The sequence below is a fragment of the Aphelocoma coerulescens genome, chromosome 4, assembly GCF_041296385.1.
Source record: "Aphelocoma coerulescens isolate FSJ_1873_10779 chromosome 4, UR_Acoe_1.0, whole genome shotgun sequence".
NCBI lineage: Eukaryota > Metazoa > Chordata > Aves > Passeriformes > Corvidae > Aphelocoma > Aphelocoma coerulescens.
Genome location: NC_091017.1, coordinates 54,235,930 through 54,257,951, shown reverse-complemented (window position 1 = coordinate 54,257,951; position 22,022 = coordinate 54,235,930). Strand labels below are relative to the sequence as shown.

Here is a 22,022-nt window from a genome sequence, read left to right as displayed (position 1 = left end):
TTAATTCCTGCTAATGGAGCACTTTCTTAGATTTTTTGATATTGATGTACCTTAGGACAATGAAGACAATTATCCCCTTAGGAATGATAGGATTGCTGTGTATTTGTGTTCTCTGCTATTGCACACAGGTAAGCCAATACCTATAAGCGCATCAAACTTAATGTGTGGGTAGCAGGGACAATGTTTGCGTCCAAACAGGGCTGCTATACTCATACACCTGCTCTGAATCATGACTTTGGATTCTTGGTTCCTGTTGCATTCATTCACCATTTAAGCACATACTTCTCCTTTTCCTATACATTTTCATGATTTTGCCAAAGGATTCTCTTTGTACGTTACTACCCAAATTCCATGGGATCAGACCAGCAGTGAACTACATTAGCAAATTCACTACTGTACAATCCCAAGTCATTTTACATGGAACTCGTGCTGGCTGCACTGCCTATCACTTTTATGCAGCCTTTTGAGACCAAATCCTTGTAACTTAAAAAGGAATATGAACTTTATACTGACATCCTGAAATTAAACCTCCTATAAATGATTTTACCCTCAAAATATAGTGTCTTGCTTTGTTTGGCACATCTCTAGATTGTGAATCTGATTAAGTATTTGCAGTTTTCTTAGCTAAGTGGTCTGCTGGCATTTCTGAAATATTTCACATAGCTACAGCTGAAATCTTAATTTGAGGAAGAGAAAGGAGAAGCCAATACATGTAAACAGAGCAGGGACCCTCGCCTGCACGTTTTCCCATGTCTATGAAATCCTTACGCAAAAATTTCAAGAAAAAAACAGAGGAACACACGGTCACTAAAAAAAGCTGAACTAGGAGACATAAGCTAGAAAAATATCTGGAAAACCCGTGAACACCGTGATGAAGAGTTACACGCGGAAACCGGATCTGAGAATACGGCAACAATCTTCCGCTTCCAGAATTTAACAAATGTTCCGGTTTGGCCAGTCACCGCAGGACAACAAAGCACAGCCTTGACGGCCACAACAGCCACATGCCAGCAGAGCGGCAGGCCCGCCAGGCAGCGGTGCGTCTGCAATGCCGGTGCTGCAGTATCTCGCGGCAGCGCCGTCCCACGCTCCGAGCGCCGTCCCGGCTGCACTTCCGCCGCGTCACAGCGCGGCCGCCGCCGCCTCCTTCCCGGAGCGCTGTGCTCGCTCTGCGGCGCGCCGGGCGCGGCCTGAGGGCAGTGGCGCATGGCGGGTTGAGCTGAGGGGAGCGGAGCTGAGCCGAGCGGAGCGGAGCGGCTGCCCAGCGCCATGGCCCTCGCCGGCAGGGCGGTGCTGCGCTGGGGGGCGCGGCTGCCGAGCCCCCGCGGCGCCGCTGGCGCCCCGCTCTGCCGTGCTGCGGCCTGGCTGCCCGCGTGGGGCGGGCGGCGGTACAGCTGCCGCGGCGAGGTGAGTCTCAGCGCCGCCGGTGCACCTGCCCGAGCCTGACCGGCTGCCGGCCCGCGTGGGGCAGGCGGCCTTTCCAGGCAGGCCACGTTGGCGTCCAGGTGGAAGAAGGACGCGTCACTTGTTGGTAGAATTGCCGTGCTTGACCTGTTTTAGTGATCTCAGTTCTAGGGGCAGGTTAACAAAGCTTGGAGAGAGGGGTGTACTGCTGGTAGCGGACACTAGGAATGCAGAATTCACGGGCCAGGAGGACACTGGCCAGAACTCCCAGGATAACAAAGCCAACTCAGCACCTGTGCTGAAATCGGCTCTGCCTGAGTAAAAAGGTAATTCTGGTAGGGGGAGATCATGACCACTGGCCAAAGAAACCCACTGACTCAAAAGAAGGAGACTATGCCGGCTAACTAGCATAAAAAGCGAGGGAATCATGTAACCGATAGGAATACTGATTAATAAGACAACGGTGCAACTTGTAGGCAGTGAACATTAATGTCTTTGTTTGCTGAAATGTATAAATAGTATGAAGTTCTGATAGTTGTTGGGTGGCTTTGTGGATTTTCCACCCAGTGCCCCTTTCTGCACAGAAGTGTAAATAAATCAAATACAGTGGCTTTGTGGATTTTCCACCCAGTGCCCCTTTCTGCACAGAAGTGTAAATAAATCAAATACTTTGACTTTGTGTGTGGATCGGCCTCTTGCACACTGTGTGCAAGAATCTGTGTTGGAACAGCAGTAGGAATTTCCTGCTGCAGGGGCCTTGTGTCCCTGTGGCAATAGCAGACCTTGCCTTTTCAAGCCAAGACACCTGTGAGAGACATGGCAGAAAACGCTGCTGAATGCTGTGTACTGATGCTAGCAAACAACACCACGCTCACTACTTCCCTGCTGGCCCAGAGCTGTGTGCAGAGCCTGAATTAGAGAGATGAGCTCTGTGTGTCGCTAAAATTGGCAGCCAGAGTTTTTCAGTGAAGTTTTGCTGATTGCTCTCAGGGGTCTCCTGGTTTCTGAATCTCAAAGCTTTGAAAATCAAGGAAGCCGCTTTTCTTCAAAATGTGTTGTTACTAGGAATGAGCATGAATAACACAAAAGTTAATGTTGGACCTTTCTATGTCAGGGTGGTTTTCTGCATTTTTTAAAATTTAGCCAAGATAAGTGTTAACCATGGCATCCTTTTCTGCAGCCTGCTTGCTCCTTATGATAAGGTCGCCACTCCCCGAGTCTCTAGGTAATGGCTCTATATTGATATCATGCTTGTGAGGAATGATGTCCTTAATGGCCCCCTGAATCCAGTTTTCTTAATCCTTAAGTTTAGTAGTTTCACAAACTTAAAACTGTAAACCAAAGTTTTCCAGCTCCCTATGTACATAAGAACCTTTCACACACTTTCCAGCATATTTCATGATTATTTAGTGATTAAAAAAGTATACATCTGTATGCCTAAGTGAAATGCCAGCATTATAAACAATGGTGACAGTTTAAGTTTTTGTATCTCTGTTCAACCTGTGCTTCTTCTAGAGAACAATTAAAGAATTGAGTTTTTTAAAGGCTAGGTCATATTGTATATAGAGACTGTAACCTTGATTTATGAAAAGAAATTTCTGTTTTTCAGGAAAAATTAGATATGTCGTCGTATCCTGTTGAAAGCATTAGAAACTTCAGTATTATAGCTCATGTAGATCATGGCAAAAGTACACTAGCAGACAGATTGCTGGAAATTACAGGTAAATATTCTCATTTTATACTACCTTTTTTGACATGGAAAGTGGCATCTTAAGTTTCTGTACCTTTGGTTATTATTAAAATTTCTAATATTTTTGCTCTTCTAGTGTTGCTTTTGTGCTTTTAGGCTCTCAGTTGTGTAGTGTTACAGATATATGGACTTTGTGGTTGAGATCTGCCTACATGTAGGCGTAAGGAAAAGAAATACATATTTTGGAAAGAGACTGAAAAGGAGTTTACTTCCTTGTTCAAGATGTTATTTCTGTCATTCCAACCAGTCATCCATTAGATCAGTACATGGCAAATTTTGTGATGTTTACTGCCAGTGGTTGGGGTGGACAGAAGGGGTGGGATTGTCAAGACCTGGGAATTCTGGACTTTCATTTAAGGGTGAACGAAACAAAACCAGGAAGAGAAATTTTTGATCAAAGTTATTTTTTATGATTGCCTCCCATGTATCACTGTGAGCATTTTTGTTTGATGCCTGTGATAGAATGGGATTTTGAATTCAGGTCTGTCACTGTAGGCTAATGATCATCTTGCACTCGAGGTTGGTCTTGGACCTGTGGGCCACTCCTCTCCGGTGACAGGAGGTGAAGTTTCCCTAAATATCAAAATCATTTACAATTCAAAGAAATTTTTGCTTCTTCTTAATTTCTTAGATGATGTTTTATATTTTGCTTATTCAGGATATTATTGTATATAACTTTATGCGTAAACTTTATTTGACAGATGTAAAGAGTTGATGTACAGTTTTGTTTTGGATTGGAAATCTTAGTCATATGGGAAAGCTTCGTTTGCTTTGGTTAACTCTTGGTTAATGGCATTTTCAAGAATTATGTAGTAAATTAGGTAATAAAGGTTTTTCTTTTCTTATTTGTAGGAGCAATTTCTAAAACTGACCGTAATAAGCAAGTGCTGGATAAACTGCAAGTGGAACGTGAAAGAGGAATTACGGTTAAAGCCCAATCTGCATCTCTCTTTTACAATCATGAAGGCATAAACTACCTCTTAAATCTTATTGATACGCCAGTAAGTTAAATATAAGCAGTGTTGAAATCACACAAATCTAAATGTCTTTATATTTGAAAGCAGGAGATTTCTGGCTTCTTGTGTTTGTTCAATTCTTCTTTTATAAGAATGTGAACATATATATACAAATGAAAACAACATAGTACAGAAATCTTTGCAAAAGACTCTAGAAGTACCTAAAATTGTGAATTTTTGTCTTCTCCACAGGGGCACGTAGATTTCAGCTATGAAGTATCGCGGTCACTATCTGCCTGTCAAGGTGTCATACTTGTAGTGGATGCAAATGAGGTGTAGTTCTTAATTCTTGTTTTCTGTTTAGTATTTCAGTATTTCCCTAAAGTAGAGGTAAACTAGGTGGTGGGTTTTTTTAGTTTTTCTGCTAGTGTTTTTGCCCCTAGACTGTCTCCATGAAAGTATTAGGTTGCAGAAAAAGAGTAATGGGAGTTTAAAAATTACCTAGAGACTTGTATTGACAGATACCACAGTTCCATGACATAGCAAAAAGAGCACAGAATCAATTAGTGAAGAATCAGATCCTATTTTTTAGAGTATGAATTTTGCAAATGGCAGTCTAGAGAACTTCTAGCTATTGTACTAACACCCATTTGAATACCTTCAGTTAACAGACTAGAATATGAGAATTATGAAATCATGATGTTAAATATGGGCACATTATCATCAAAATACTTTGTGAGAATTTCTTCTATCGTATATTTATGATTGTATTGTACAAGGGTCAAATGAATGCTACTGTTTCCCTTGTTATATCTAAAAACCCCAAACCCAGCTCACTTTCAGTGATTATGAACACGTGCTCCTTCTTACCTTGATGGGCAAGTGGCCTTCTTAAGCAAGCTTCAGTAATAAATATGCTCCCTAACTGATGTTTTTATATTTAATTGGTTTTTTATGTCACTTCTAAATATTATGTGATTACTTAGTATTCTGTATTCATCTTTCAGTCAGAATACTTACAAACTCAACTTTTTCATTATAATTTTTTTAATAAGTATTCTTTGTTGTTTCTTTATATTGCCTAAAATGTTAGGCTGATATCCCTTATAGTGGATAACCCCATATAAGTAATCTTCCACTGGATCTGTTCTGAGCAAAGAAAAGACAACAAGTAGCTTCTGTTTTCCCACTTCTCTTGCTCCCCATGTCCGCTTCTGTGCTCTCTGATCCAGCTGTGATATTGTTGCTTTATAGTCTCGTTCATTAGCATGGTCAGCTGAAGGTACGTTCCTGCTCTGTGGAGTAACTATAGTCTTACCACCATCATAAACATCTCTTTTTCTTTGTCAGAGGCCATTTGTAAATAGTTTGTTGAGAACTAAAAAGTCTATTCTTTGAGGTACCTGTTACTTATTTCTGAGTAGCCAACATCCTAGCATGCAGAAAAATCTGTACTTGGCACATAATGTTACCTATAAATAATTCCATGGAAGTGGTCAGAGATACAATATTATTGGTTTGTTTCTTTATATTCAGATTACAAGAAATTATAATTAGGAAAGTTGTTTTCTTTCTCAGCAGTTGCATATTATCAAACACCTTTTAGTTATCCATCTCCTAAATGAAGGAGTTGATAGAATAGCAAAGTAATTTTAAACTGTATGGTATGCCTAGAAGTACTCCCCAAAACCACACCAAAACTGAGGAGGTTTCTGTGTTAAACCTTATAATGTTATTTTCTAGGGTGTTCAGGCTCAGACAGTGGCAAACTTCTATCTTGCCTTTGAAGCACAGCTTTCAATAATTCCTGTCATAAATAAGGTAATAAAGTTTCTAGTGTTTTCTATTAAATAGTTGGGTTGTTTAAATGTGTATAAGACTGATCAGAAATGTAACCTCAAATAGAAGTATATAACAAAAAGTATTATTTATTATAATATTTATTGGATTTATATATAACATTGCTAGAATGTAAAAAGAATTTTCTGTATTTGCTGTCTCGGAAATTTTACAGTAACTGCTATGAAATTTTTAATTTCATGAAATACTTGTAGGTATTTAAAACACATAGCACTTAAGGACATGACTTAGTGGCAGACTTTGCAGTGCTGGGTTTACAGTTGGAATTGGTGGTGTTAAAAGTTCATTGATACTGAGGAAATGACAAGAGTAGGAGCTCAATATTTAAAAAACCTAGTCTTGGTTTTAAATGAAATTCAAGTGTTATTTTCTGTGCAATTTTGAGGGTTGTGTTATTGGAATCACAAGATTAGTTACTGCTCATCTTATGTTAATTGCTTTTTGTAGATTTATATTGTATTTAATGTTTGAACATATAAACAGTGTAGGTAGCACTTAATGATTTCAAATTACTTTGTTAACTAAAGATTTTTGCCAACTTTGGGCAAAGGTGTTTTCCCTAATGAAACAAGCCGAAACTAGACTAGTTACAGATGGAATCCTGCCTGAAATCAAGGAAGGAAGACTTTATGAGATGAATACTGATCTTTTCCTAAAGACAAGACAGTATTTCCTCATAAATACAAAAAGGCTCTTTGTTGTTCTTTTGAAAACTACAGTACTGGATGATGTGGGAGACATGATTAATATTTAGCAGTTTGTTGTTTTGCAGATTGACTTAAAAAATGCAGACCCTGAAAGAGTTGAAAAACAAATTGAGAAGCTGTTTGATATCCCTACAGATGAATGTATAAGGGTAAGAGCTGTAAGTTTTATAACATGGCTGATAATATATCTACTTTGTAACTAATGAATGACATGTGCATGTAGTAAATTGAGAGGGTGCTATCTGTCTGCCTGTTTTTGTCTGACATATGAATTTCTTTAAAGTTTGTCTTCTGTAAGAGTGGAGAAAATACCTTTCGGCTAAAAATTCTAGTATTTTTTGAGGAATGGCATCAGGGATTTTAAATTACTTCTCTGACAGTCCATAAATAGTTTTTGTTTCTATCATAATTGCCATTGACAAAAGAAAAAAACACTATAATTTGCATCAAAGAAACATTTCTTAGCAATAGCATTCTAGAGTGTCCTTTTGAGTGCTTTTGTGGGTAGTACTATCTGTGGCCACCAAAACTGTCTAAGTAAACATGATCATATTAATAAGTGTAAGATGTGTCTTATAAAATTGTTGCTGAATTTGTTTTAGATTTCTGCTAAACAAGGAACAAATGTTGAAAAAGTTCTTCAAAAGGTCATTGAGAAGATCCCACCGTAAGTCTGTATTTAACTGTGTATCTAATTAACCTTTTAAGGTAATCATGAGTTGCATTTTTACAGTATTGGCAGTAGTTTTACACTTAATATGCATCAGATCTAAAGAAAGTACTTTATAGAGAGATGTCAGAGAAGGAGAATAGTGACTTGTGCTTAAACAGGAGATGTGAATTAGTTACCAGTGAGGCTGAAAAGCAGAGGTACATTTTCTTCACCTCTGTTGTTACCAGCACTGTTGGGCTTTAGGCCTGGGGAGCAAAAATGCAGGTTTATGGACAGACCCACTGTCAGCAAAGAAAGAGTTGGTATGTGAACTGTTACAGGAGCCTGGCCCCTACACATCAATGAGCCCTGACAGTATCCACCTGAGGATTGCAGGAGAGCTGGCTGTGTCATTGCAAAGCTGCTCTTCATAATCTTTGAGAAGTCATGGAGATGAGGGGACATCCCAGAAGACTGGAAGAATGCTAATGTCCCATCTACAGGAGGAGCTTAAAGGAGGATCCAGGAATTTATAGGCCTGTAGTCTTACTGCAGTTCCTGGGAATGGTATGGAACAAATCCTCCTGGGGGTATCACAAGTCAGATGAAGTGTGTGATTGGGAAAAGCGAGCAGGGATGCGCCAAGGGCAAATTGTGTTTGACAAACCTGATCACATTGTACAGCAAAGGAACCTGCTATTGGTGCAAGTGTTGGACACTGTCTACCTGGATTTCTTTCTACCTGGATCTTTAAGGCTTTTGGTAAGGTTTCTCAGAGACTCCTGGAGAAACCACTGTGTTACAGTGTAGAGTGGTCTGTGTGGTGGGTAGGGAGCGGTCTGACAGGCTGCACCCGGAGGGTGGTGGTAGATATCTCCTTTTCAGACTGGCCACAAATAGGATTTGCTGGAGATCAGAATTGTGCTCAATGCTGCTTCATGTCATCCTAAGTGATCTGGAAGTTGGGATGTGTACCCTAGTGAAGTTTGCCAGTGATACCAAACTGAGAGGGGAAGTAGACACTTCAAAAAGGGAGAGCCACTTTGCAGGAAGACCTAGATACAGGCTGGAAGAGTAGGCTAGCAAGAACCATATGAAATTGGAACCAACAGAGGGAGGCAAAGGTCATGCACCTGGGAATACATAATTCAGGAGTACAGCCCATGCTAGAATCTACCTAGCTGGGGAGCATCTCTGTGGAAATGGACCCGGGGGGTCCTTATGGGCAACAAAGTCAGTATGAGTGAACAGTGTGCTGCTGCAGCAAAGAAAGACAACAGCATGCTGGGTTGCCTCAACAAGGACATCACTAGCAGAGATGAAGAAGTCGTTATCCCGCGTGGTTAGTCCACACCTGGAATACTGCGTTCAGTTTTGGTCTCTGCTATGCAGAAAATGTGGACAGGCTGAAGAAGGGCCACAGAGGTGACCAAAAGACTGGGTAGCTTGCCCTGTGAGGAAAGGCTGAGAAAAGTGGGCTTGTTCAGCCTTGAGAGAAGAAGGTTTAAGGGAGACCTTTTGCCATGGTCTGGTATTTAAACAGTAGCTACAAAGAGCCACTGGAATAATGTCTCCAGGAAAGTGGTGGATTCCCCAATGTTGGACACTCTCTGATTTGTTTGGGCAGGGTGCTAGGCTGTCTTGTTAAGACTGTGTTTTTGCCAAGAAAAGTTAGATCAGGTGATCCTTGAAATCCCTTCCAACCTGGTATGATTCTATGAGAGTGTTTGGGGTGGGTGTACTTGCTCATTCAATATTGAATGGAAACACACTGCATAATATATTAATATTCTTTTTTTTGGTGACAGACCCCAATGTAATACTGCTGATCCATTGAAAGCCTTAGTATTTGACTCTACCTTTGACCACTACCGAGGTGTTGTAGCTAATATTGCCCTCTTTGGTGGGGAGATTGCAAAAGGGCATAAAATTGTGTCAGCACATACAAAGAAAAGATACGAAGTTAATGAAGTTGGAATTCTGACTCCAGATGAACAGCCAACACAGAAGCTGTAAGTAAAAACTTCTTACAGTGGAACAAATCATGTATTGGGGTAAGCTACAAGAGCCTGCATTTCTGTTTGGTTTTTGCTTTGAGAGGTAAAAATGTCTAGGGAGAGGTCTAGGTTTTTGTTCTTGTTCTTTGGTGGTGGGGTTTTTTATAATTATTATTTGCAATTTAATGCTCTGTGGTAATTTTTTTTTTGGGCACACTGAGGCAGAAGGTTTTGGGGAGTGCTTTTTGGGCACTGCTGTGGGAGCAATCCGTTATCTGCTATAGTACATGGAACATATGGACAGCTAGGTGTTTAAAGGCTAGTGTTGGATATTCTTACTCAGCTGTCCAATTTATTTCTAGGAACTGCCTTGTTTGAGAGTGGAAGGGAATGGGGCTTCATCTTAGTTATTGCTGCAGCATATTTTGAGGGTGGAAAACTTAAAATCCATGAATACAACAGCTTCCAGAAACTGGCTTCTCATGACAGCAGTGGGAAGAAAATCAGGTACTTAGAATTAGTGCAGAAGTTTTACCAGTTTGAATCCAAATATATGTTAATGACTTTATTGGGGGGGTTCTCAGATTACATTACTGTGTCTGGTGGGTTGAACCCAGCCAGCAACCCCACCAGCCCCTTGCTCACTCCCCCAACCCAAGCAGGATGAGGATCAGAATTGAGGAGGTACTTGTGGATTGAGATAAAGACAGTTTAATAAATGGAGGAAATAAAAAAAGATAAAAGTAAGTGATGGAAAGACAGTCCATTATTCACCACCTCCCACAAGCAGACTGATGTCCTGCTAGTCTACAAGTAACAGCTACCTTGGAAAGATGACACTTCTGTTTTATTGCTAAACATGATGTTCTGTGGTATGGAATGCCCTTTTGGCCAGTTTGGGTCTGCTGTTCTGGCTGTGTCACCTCCCAGTCTCTTGCCCACCCCCAGTCTGTTTGCTTGCAGGGGCACAGAATGAGAAACTGAGAGGGCCTGTTCAGCAATACCTAAACATTGGTATGTTATCAACACTTGTTTTAGTCACAATTCCAAAACATAGCTTCATACAGGGCTGCTTTGAAGAAAGTTACTCCATCCCAGACAAAACCAGTACACTGTGTTTTACTCAATATTTACCATGTGTTCTCCTCCTGTTAGCATAACGTGCTGATAGAAAGTGCTTGTCTAGTTTAATCCTATTGGTATATGAAACTTGCTGTGCTGGCAGCTGGGAACTGTTCTGGCTTCTTTGTCTTAGAAGGAGCTTCTCAAGGGTCTAGCTTCAGCTTTTAAACTGGGAGTAACATAGTATTCAAAATCCAGGATCATAAATATACTGTTCAGCTGTAAGAGAAACAGAACTAGTTGAGACAGTTCACAACTCGGAGGTGACACAAATCTCACTTCTGGACTTTGGATACAGGCTTTTAGGGGGGTGATTGATTTGAATTACTGGCTGGGCTAAATCAAGTAGGAAAATAGTAGCAATACTGCTAATGCCAAGAATCATGTCCATATAATAACAATTTTATTTAGCTATGCAGGACAGGTGGGGTACCTGATTGCTGGAATGAAAGAAGTAGCGGAAGCCCAAATAGGAGACACACTGTTTTTGTATAAACAGCCAGTGGAGCCTTTGCCTGGCTTTAAGTCAGCGAAGCCAATGGTTTTTGCAGGTGAGGAGTAAATCAATATAAAGTGGAGTTACTTTTTTCAATAACAAGAGTAAGAGCTGTTAGAGCTTTTAAAAGAAGATGTGTATATTAAGAGTCGGGAGGATTAGAATTTTAGCCGAGGTGCATCATTTATGTAGCTTTGTGTGTTTTCCCTGTGACTTAACAGGATTAGTATTAATTGCTGACTGGTTTTATATGAATACAAAACAAATGTATTTTTGCCCATGATTATTTTTTCTAATGCCAGTAAACTCTAAATATCTGGAAAAGAAGGGTTGAAATTAAAAAAAAAAAAATTGAGGGAATTCTTTGTCTTGCTAATCAGGTTTCTGTTATTACTGTGTTGGTTTTTCTTCTTTTAAAACTTCGCAGCTATTTCATTTTCATTAAACATGGTAAACTTCCAGAGCTAATACTCAGAATGATCCTGTAAAATATTTGACTTTTTGACCTTGAATAGTTCTATTGAGCTGTTGCCACTAGCTTCAGTAACTACTGCAAATGCTGCAGAAGGTAGCTTTAGAAGGAAATTCTGTAAATAATTTTCTAGATTTGTTGTGGAGCAGTGTGTCAAAACTCACTTGGACTGTCTCATGGAGACTAGGTGGTCTCTCAGTGAGTGTCAAAAAGTGTAATTTTGTAAATAATGTTTTTGTGTGCATGTGTGTTGCTTCTTGATGTAATCTACATTTTCTGAACATACAAGGATGGGAAAAGTGAGACAGTAGTATCTATTTCAGGCAGTAGTTATACAAACAGCTGTTTTTATTAATTTCAAAAACATAGAGAAATATTTGCAACTTTGAAATGATACTTTTTATTTTTCACTCACTCTTAGCTTGGAGGGAACATCTCAGTGAAGTCTGTCTGCTTATTCATGCGTGCCTAAGCTATATACATTTACACTGCAAAACAGTGGTTAAACAACTGTGAATCTTCCACAAAAGTGAAGGATTAGATGAGTACAGTGATCCTACCATTATGGTTTAGATGTTAATTCTGAGGTAATCTAAAACTTTTTTACATTTTGACTAATTTTTTTTGAGGAAAAAAGAATCCTCATGTTGTTTTTCACATTTAAAAGCAGATGGAGCAAAAAGTAAACTATTCCTGATTTTATTACTCTGTAAGTGGCATATCTGAAGGCTAAGTACACAGCAGCTAAAGCTCTCTGTCACATCACTTCTGTCTAATATATCTTGACAGGAATGTATCCTATAGATCAAACAGAATACAATAATCTGAAAAGTGCTTTGGAAAGGCTGACATTGAATGACTCCAGTGTGACTGTTCATCGTGACAGTAGCCTTGCCTTAGGAGCTGGATGGAGGTGAGGTTTTTGTGCTGCTTTCACTTTTGGAACTGTTCATAAATTGAGAATGCATGTTTAAGTAAACTGAAGGTAGAATTAAACTTAATTCAAAATTAGGAGCTGTAATTCTCATTAATCATAGATAAAGATCAAAAGCATTTGATTTTCTTACATTCTCTGTTTGCCCAGAGAATGAAATTTTTTGTGATTAATAGTTTTTGTTCTCCAAGACTCATATTACTCAACTGTAGGATTATTTGGTCCCTTGGAGGTTGTTTGCTCTGCCTGATACTGCCATACTAGCACTGTAAAAATGCTGGAGGGTGAAAAAGACCACTGTGAAATTCCAGGGGATACACAAATACTTTTACCAACAGGACATTTGTTTTCCAGATTGGGTTTCCTTGGTCTTCTACATATGGAAGTCTTTAATCAACGTTTAGAGCAAGAGTATAACATGTCTGTTATTTTGACTGCACCTACAGTTCCATATAAAGCTGTTCTTTCCTCAGCAAAGTTGATAAAGGTATGTAAAATTCATTATAAAATTATGTAAATAGCAGTTTAAAAGCCTCCTATAATAAACATCTAGAGTCTCTTTTTAAATGTAGGCTAGTACTGTATTTTATAGTAAGCATCAGAAACACCAGTATATTACTTAAATAGTTTGTATTTTTTTTTAAGGATGTTCTTTCCCCTTTCACTTCAAGCACTCTCTTTTTATGTCTTATACTTTTCCTTGAAAATGGGAGTATAGGACACATATCTTGCTGTATTCTTTTAAGTTCTTCCTGACTGGACTGTGTTAAAAGCAGGTGAAATAATCTTCCAGGCTATATCCATCAGAAAACATGAATGTTTCTAGGAATAGCTTGTAATGCTACTGTGGATTGGCAGGGGCTGGTGAAAGAAAGTGAGATTTTTTGATCATAGTTAAACAGGCACATGCTGACTTCATTAAACCGGGTGCAAATAGAATTACTGTGTTTGAGTTTGATAGAGAAAAAGAGGTCACTTCAGAGCACCTGCTGACAGGGGAGGCTGCAAGTTGACTGGCTGATTATTCTGTAAATTACTAAAAACTTGTGTAAGAAAGGTTGCTGTACTTGCAAGGTGTGAGGCATAGACCTTTTCTCTCTCTGGTTGTTTTGGTTTCTTAGGCAGTATAGCAGCTATATGAAGTAGTTGACACCTTTGGTGTGTAAGCGATTCTGGACTGTTGATGTGAGATTCTTTTCAAGCAATGCTGGAAGCTGGGTCCCTGTCAGTGGAAATGATGTAATCACTTGCTTTGGTGTGTGGAGGAGAGGGAAGTTGCATCTTTGGCGTGTGAAGCAGAGGGAAGTTGCACTTACACAATAAGCAGCATAACCTCCTTTTAACCTTGGAAGGGTAACTCCAGCCCTTATTGGGATGGTGGACTGGAAAAAGAAGGTAATAAAAGCACTTACACAGAAAGTTCCATTTCTAAATCCACTTCAGCATGTGAGGGAGCCTGAACCCAAAGTTCTACTTAGAGAAGAAAGTCCCTACCACTGAACTCTAAAGTATTCAGAGCAGGTCTTCTGTTGAAGCTGTCTCTTAGTAACTTAGAGGATCAGGATGAAGAAAGAAGGAAGATCCTAAATTCACAGGGGAAAGAGAGACCTGGAAAGATGGATAGAAAAGCTTTTTGTATTTCTGTCATATCGCAAGTGAAAACTTAGTCCTGTATAATTTCTGTATAATTTAAGATACGCTGCTAAGGGACTTCTATATGTGATTTCTATAGAAATCTCCTCTAAAATCATCCTTATTTTAAACTTGGGTTGCATAATGCACCAGTGTTTTCAGGCAATTGAAACATTTTTAGCATTTTTTCAATGGTGTATTTGTCTCCTTTGCTGTTCATTTTACTTACTTCTAAAATTACAATATCTGGTTTGTTTGTTTGTTTGTTTGTTTTCAGGAGTATGGAAAAGACCAGATTACTATTATCAACCCTGCTCAGTTTCCTGATAAACTTTCAGTATCAGAATATTTGGAGCCAACTGTTCTTGGTACTATTGTAACACCTCATGAATATATCGGGAAAATAATTACGTTGTGCCAGGTTGGTGTATAGTTTTAATTTTGTCTTTTGCATTTTTACTTAAAGTGAAGACACTAGATAGTATAATAGGTACTAATTAGTACTTAAATATCTTTGAAGTAATTATTGAATACTTTTGAAAGAAAAAATAATTAACTTTTTATTTGTAAAATTATGAACTACAGAATCCATTGAAAGTTAGTAATAAAGCTCAGTGACAACAAAGCGCTTGGTCTGTACCAGACTAATTCATAGCTAGTTCTGTTCTCCTGAAAGAATGGAGTCTGTAGCAGGGGAATAAGATGTATTGGTTTTTTTAGAAGTACATTGATGGAAATACAGCTTCTGGCAACACTTGAGTGTGTTCATGTATTTTTTTCAGTACTTCACTGAAAGTAAATTTAGGATAGCGATGGCCAAACACATTTGCCTACCTGTATTTGAAATACTTGTAATTGAAAATGCTTTAACTGCCATGCATATTGTGTTTATATTATTTCTTCACAATATTTTTCTTATCTTTTAACATTTCAAAATGCGTAATACAAAGCAGTACAGTACTTGTATGTCAATACAGTGAAGAATAAAATCTTCTAAAAAGAATTCCTAAAATAACTTTAAGAACACCCTCCTGGGAGGAAAGAGGATGACCCTGCAAGTCCTCCTGTGGCAGCAATAAGCAGAAGCTGCTAAGCATTTCAGAAATGCAGCATTTAGAGAGGAAAGGCTTGAATTGTATGTCTAGTTAAGTTATAACCACTTCATTTGTTACAGTGCTGCAATTTGTCCTGGGACTTCAGCAAACTACCAATAAGAAATTTACTTCAGGGCTTAAGTACAGGAATTCTCTTGTGTCGCTTGATTGCTGTTCATTTTAATTTGCTTTGTATTTTTTTGTAGAAAATTTCAAGGGAAACTGAAACAATTTGTATTTGTCTAGGATCGTAGGGCAGTCCAGAAGGATATGTTGTACATTGATGAAAACAGGGTTATGCTAAAATACCTCTTTCCACTGAATGAAATTGTGGTGGATTTTTATGATGCTCTTAAGTCTCTGTCTTCTGGCTATGCAAGGTAATTACCCACCCTGTTCCCCCTTCTTCTCCCCCCACCCTGGACCCTGAAGGAGTGGGCATGGTGAAAAAAGGCCTGAGGAACAGCTGTGGAAGGGCACAAATGAATATTCCTTTATGATGGTGCTGCAAATCTCTTCAGCTTGAATGGATTAGATTTACGTGAAAATGGATGGAAATAAGTCTGAAAAACATGAAAAGTGCATCACTACCTAAGAATCATTGTCTTTGGCAATGCGTGTATTTTTCAAGGGCACCCTCTGGAGTGGCACTGGTTCATCTCTATGAGTAAGACCTAGATGGTCTGTCCTTGTCTGAAGGGACACTGGGCAATTTTTGTCAAAAGGAATCACTGCAACTGTACTTACTGTATTAACTGTCTCTTGGTGGAAAGAAGAAAATAACCACATTGATTATTTAAAGCTAGTAAAAACAACGTGGTATTTAAAACAAACAATACTTACTTTGCATACATGCTTTATTCTGTGAAAACAAAATCATCTGTATTTTGAGACAAAATTTTCTGTTGTGGGCAGCTACTATGAATTCAGTCTAGTACAGTGCTCAGATGTTTGTGAAGAGCCTTTGTGAGTTTAATGGAAGGGAAAATGTTGCATGGCAGATGAGCTTGTGCCCCAGGAGGCTCAATAGCTCTCACAAACCTGGTATTTGGAGATCTTGTTAGTGAGATACATTATATAACAGGAACTCGTATACCTAAATTACATTATTTATTTTATTAACATAAAAATTAATTTTATTGAAAGACTAATTTGCTTTGTGTTTTCTTTAAATATGTCTTATAAATGTAAGTAAGACATATTTTACCCGTGTGTATATATATATATATATATATATATATGCAGTAAAAGCATAAGCAAAAGTGGAGAGGCAAGGTAGAAGAAACAGAGGGATGGCAATTTTGAATTTTCTCTCTGGATCTAGCTCCCCCACTACATAAAATCTAACCTGTTTATCAAGAACCTATCTTATTAGCAGAATTATGCTGGGTTTCCTTTGATTTAGGGGTGATTGCCAATGATGTTGCATTATCTTATTTATTTATGTGTTTTTATTTCCTAACTGACTCCTTAATACAGTTTGTGTATGTAGTGCTCTCAGTAATCATGTTTCTGTTATGTGGATCTATTTACACGTCTATGGTTTATTAAGCCAACTAAGATAGAAGTACTTTGAAATAATCTCAAAGGATTTTTTCCCCTCTGTTCTGATATTTTATGTTTGACCCAATTACAGTGATATTGATGATCCTCCACATTTATACTTACATACAAGATCGATCGATCGATCACATCCATCACCTCTGCATCTCTTGCATTTTAACAGTTTTTGCAAACTAACACACAGACAGGAAGGCTCACACCTACCAAAGAAGAATTCTGGTTTGGAAACTGTGTGAAAAACTTAGTTGTCAGAGACAGTGATAATAGGGGTCACATAAAAAGTTTGTCAAATGAGAGGATGCAAAGAAGATGGTCCTGGGTTAGTGCTTGATTTCTGTGACATTCAGGACATTGACTGTTCAAAAGCTGTGTTGAAGGGTTCTTAAAGATTGCATTAAGCATGTAGATTCCTAATAGCTCTGTAGATTGGAAAGAGATCCTCAAAGTCAAGATGACATGTTTCTGCATTGGAGGGGGCATTATGTGCAGTACATTTCTAGCCTGAAGATGTACTGAGAGACTTAAAAACTGTCCTCCCATCTTATTAAAAAGTTCAAGTGTTTTATTAAGAAATTTTCTCTAAAATTTATGGTACAAAGAATGCAGATTATAATTTATACAATATCATCACTAATTTTTTCTTTTTTTCTTTTTTTTAGTTTTGATTATGAAGATGCAGGTTACCAATCAGCAGACCTAATCAAAATGGATATTCTCCTAAATGGAAATCCAGTCGAAGAACTGGCAACTATCATACACAAGTAGGTTGACTGGATTCCTTATTCTAAAGAAATAAGACTTCCTATTAGACAATGAAAACATTGTCTATTAATAGGACTTTGATGATCTTAAGGTCTTTTCTGACCTACATGGTTATATGATTCTAAATGACTCTAGCTGTATGTATTACTCTTAATATGTCAAATGTGTATGAGCACTGAAGATTTTGCCATATGACCACCTTCATCACCACTGAAAAAGAGAAGCATTTTGTTAAAGAAAAATTAGGAAATACATACCATAATTAATAGCAATTTTTTACTTCCCCTCCTCAGCTTTAGTACTGGATATCATATTTTTGTGGAAAATGTAGGGCAGAGAGAAAGAAATGCAAAATACCAATCTTCTGGAGGCCTGGAAAAATTTAAGTACAGACCAATCTAGGAGATGCCAGATGATTCATTTATGGTACTTAATACTGACAAAAAATGATTTTGTTCTCCCAGTCATTCCTATTCCATAGAAGTTTGTTGTTAACTTATTTCCAGACAGGTACCAGGAGAATGTAAATATTTACTGGATGCAATTACCTCAGAATTTTTTTGCTAAAATGATTCAGTTTCTATGAGTATCTGAGGCATTAGAGATGAGAATAATGTCTTTCCTGTTTCCAGCCCCTCCCCTTCTCAAAGTTTTTACAATGCTCCCTTCTGTAACTCCAGCATACCTTTTCAGTAATCCCTAGATAAACTTTTGTGGGTTGTTTGGTTTTCCTTCTTAAAATACTAATTTTTAGTTGCTAAATATTAGTATATTTTCATATTTTTTACATAACTGCAATATTGAAATCCTTGGAACTCTGTAATTCCAGAAGGCTGACATAGGAAAATAAACCCCTTGCCTTGTTCAGAAGGATCATGGGGCTGAAGGGGAGTAACTCTCTTGCATTCAATTGCTATGTGTTTCTCATAAGCATGCAGTGTTTAGCAATCTACCTGCATCTCTTACTCTGAAAAGGTGCAAAATGGAGTGGGCCACCTTGCAAAAGTTAGTTACTGCTTTATCATGTATTTCTTGGTCACTTTACCTTGTACCCTGAACTGTTTAACTCACTAAAATTGATAACCTTTTAGCTTTAAATTGTTGTCTTTTTAAACTTGCAGTTGCATTCATTCTGCTCTTGCTGCAGTATTCTCAGTCTTCCCTCTGTAAAATCTGTATCTGTAAGAATTATGCTGAATTATATTTATAGAGAAAGTGCTACAGAGATTACTGTAAGCTCAGTATGAAGATACTTATTTATTCTTACTATACAAGTAAATATATGTACCTCTTAAAATTGGAACTCTCAATGAATGTCACTTGATTACTTCATGTTTAAACAGTTTGCTCTATACAGGTAGCAAGGAGTCACATTGTTGCTACCTGAAAACATTTATGTTGGTAAAAAATGTCTGCTAAATATGGATATTTTTGAAGAGAATAGACCCATTTCTTTCTAATGCCTTATGAAAGTATCTGTTAGTAGCTTCTTTAGATCTTTTGTTGTTTTCTCTTTCCAAAACCTGAAGCATATGCAGATGCTAAATATAGTTGGGTAATTTTTATTAGCAGATGACAAGAGTATGTTAATTAATTTTTTTCTTGTGATATAAAACCAGACTTTTAAAGCATTCTGTAATATGTATATTTTGACTTCTTGGGCCTACAATTAATGAAAATTCTTCTTGACCTTGTTTAAAATTTCATTTGAAGCTGAGCTGTGACAATATTCAGAATGTCTTCAGTGTGATGGATAATCAGGGTATTTTTTATAAACACTTTATATGATGTTATATACTGAGGTTAATACAGTCTTATCACCTGTTAGTATGAAACGGGTGACATACAGAGACCACTTATTAGATGTAAAATTATGATGTCATCAGCTCATCTTCTGAGTTAAGAAGAGGAAAACCTCTACTAAAACCCTTCAACCAAACAGTTTGGTCTGTGAATATATTTTTAATGTTGCTGACTTTCTTTTTAAGTGATAAGGCACGTGCTGCTGGCAAACTCCTGTGTGAACGTTTAAAAGAGACTATTCCTAGACAGCTGTTTGAAATAGCTATCCAGGCTGCCATTGGCAAGAAAATCATTGCAAGAGAAACGTAAGTGAAGCCCTTCTATTCCCCTTCTTTTTTTTCTGTCCATATTTTAAGATGTGTAAAATACAGACTTGTGAAGTCTTACCGAGTTTTATACATTACAGGACTTTGATTTTGCTATATATTTGTATTTTTCTTGTATATGCTACTTGAAAAAGAAAACCACATTTTAGCAGTGAAATATGAATTTATATTGAATAAATATTTTGAATTAAATTTATACATAGAAAATGTGTTTTTATTTTAGATTACTTGTGATCAGCATTGCACTTAGTGGATAAAGTATAACTTGCAACACCCATGAGTCCACTTCCTCTTTGGCAGTGGAAAAACTTTCTAACCACTGAAAAAAACCAGGTAGTTGTGGAACAGTTTGCTGTGAGTCAGCAAAAAAATAACTGATTTGTGCTGTTCAAAAGGAAGTATCTTGCAGCTGAACACACAACTTTTTCCTAGCACACACTTCTTTAAAGCAAACCATTTCCTCAATACTGTGTTTCTCATCACATTTTTCTGTTGCTGTTTAAATAGAATTTAAATTGTGGTAAAATAATTAAAGGTCAGAATTCAAGCAGAGGTGCTGTAAGAGTTTGTTTGTATGTGTATATACACATGGATGTAACACTTCCTGTGAGTCATAGAAACTCTAGATAAAAAGGTAAGATTGTGATTTCTTTATGTACGTATTATACACCCTAAGGGATATTTCTAGAACTGAGAACTGTGATTTACATCTTCTGTTTAAAACTTCATCTTTCATATACAAAACCTGGAAATGTGGTGATGCCAAAGCATCTTACAAAACTAGTAGAAAAACAAGTAACATTGTAACATTTTGTCAACTCAAGTACTTCGCTTCACATACAGATGTTCTAATATGTTAAGGTGTATGTGTTATTTTATTTTGCAGGCTGAAAGCTTACAGAAAAAATGTTGTGGCAAAATGTGTAGGTATTTTTTTTCTCTTTTCTTCATGTTTCTGACATTTGCAAACCTTAGAGTCATGCTAAGATGGTAGGCCCATCTTTTCCTAGAAACCTAGCAAAGACATGTTCTGCTTGTGCTCTTAAGTGTCAGTGGCATTGTAACAGATACTTTAAAGCTTTTATTTTAAAATCCAACTCTTGCAACCTCTTGCTGCAGTTTGATGAGTGGATTAGATAAAGTGATGGCTTTTTAAGTGACAGACTTGTGAGTGTGTCTGTTCATTCCTGTTGCCTCATAATTTTCTAATAGTTGTAGACATAGAGTAAATGTGTGTGTATGTACACAGGCATATAGGTTACTTCATGTTTCCTGAATTGGTTTTCAGGTGATAGAAGGAAGTATAAATGTGCTTCTCTAGCAACTTGATTGTGATTAGATTTCTACTTAAGTTTGCAGTAATACAATGTAATAAAGCTTTAAATATGCAATAGTTGACTGTGCACAAGACAACAAAGCTATTGGAAAACTGTGATGCCTCTTATTTAGCTTGTATTTAACTCTCTGAAGGAAACATATTGGAAAATATTAAACAAGTGTCCTTTTCCCACAACTGCAACAGAATTCTTCTGCTAGGCACAGCTGTGGGATGGTGTCTGTTAAACATTGTACATGGGTTTAAGTTCATTTTTGTAGATGTAGGCATCTAATGCTAATCAAGATGCCTCAGTATATCTGAGCTGGCATCCTGCTGCTGTTCCAAGGGGATTTGGATCTGATGTGTTGCCTAGTGTCAGCCAGGCTTACAGGAATGTATATATTCAGGTAACAGAGTTCAACCCTCAGTTGTCCAAATTAATGTGCTTATTGCTTCCTTGTTCTTTTTAACTAGTTGCCTTTAGGCCAAACTATTTGGAGTATAAAATCGTCTTTTTCTCAAATATTACCAGCCTTTCTGACTATTTTTAAGCCCTTGAGTTTAGTGTTGCTGGAATGTACTGTAGCTGCAGTTGCAGTTTAAGCTTGGTAAATTTTTTTCTTTTCACAGTACGGTGGAGACATTACAAGAAGAATGAAGCTTTTAAAGAGGCAAGCAGAAGGCAAGAGGTTGATGAGAAAAATTGGCAATGTGGAGGTTCCAAGAGATGCCTTTATACGTGTTCTAAAGAGAGAAACTGACAAATAGAGATCAGTGACATCTGATCATTTGCTCAGCTTTTTACAGACAGTAGCAAAGTGAGCTAATATGTGATGTATCACTGTGAGGGAACATACTTGACTTTAAATAGTATGAATTGAATATGTGTGGAAAGATGAATTGAAAGGACTTAAAATGTACATATACTTGTAGATTATTATGAAATTAAAGTTACTTGACTGCATCTAAAAGCTTGCATTATATTGTTCTTCATTGCATTTCACTGTTTTCATGCTTTTAATACTTACAATTAACATAATTATGGGGGTTTTTTGCATTGGTCTCTATGAGACTAAACATGGCAAAAAGGTTATAAAAATAACTGAAAAGTATGAATAGACAAACAATGCTGGTGATGGTTTGGTGTTTTTCTTTTGAAGTTTTAACTGTTGGC

At 37.7% G+C, this 22,022-nt stretch overlaps 1 protein-coding gene across 4 annotated transcripts; it reads left to right on the top strand.

The window, feature by feature from the left end:
* The first annotated feature begins 894 nt into the window (after nucleotides 1-894).
* On the top strand, nucleotides 895-21,812 carry GUF1 (GTP binding elongation factor GUF1). 4 transcript variants are annotated; one of them, XM_069014193.1, is made up of 17 exons: nucleotides 895-1,407; nucleotides 3,014-3,125; nucleotides 4,007-4,155; nucleotides 4,363-4,443; nucleotides 5,854-5,931; nucleotides 6,728-6,826; nucleotides 7,280-7,344; nucleotides 9,138-9,341; nucleotides 10,860-10,999; nucleotides 12,206-12,329; nucleotides 12,705-12,837; nucleotides 14,260-14,403; nucleotides 15,323-15,456; nucleotides 17,299-17,400; nucleotides 19,390-19,509; nucleotides 20,417-20,453; nucleotides 21,479-21,812. In XM_069014193.1, the coding sequence occupies exons 1-17, from the start codon at nucleotides 1,270-1,272 to the stop codon at nucleotides 21,614-21,616; spliced, it is 1,998 nt and encodes a 665-aa protein (XP_068870294.1). In that variant the 5' UTR covers nucleotides 895-1,269; the 3' UTR covers nucleotides 21,617-21,812. The 4 variants fall into 4 exon arrangements, with proteins under 4 accessions (XP_068870294.1, XP_068870296.1, XP_068870297.1 ...); XM_069014195.1 differs by having other exon boundaries at nucleotides 896-1,407; nucleotides 6,743-6,826; XM_069014196.1 differs by lacking the exon at nucleotides 895-1,407 and adding an exon at nucleotides 1,485-1,730.
* The last annotated feature ends 210 nt before the right edge of the window (nucleotides 21,813-22,022 follow it).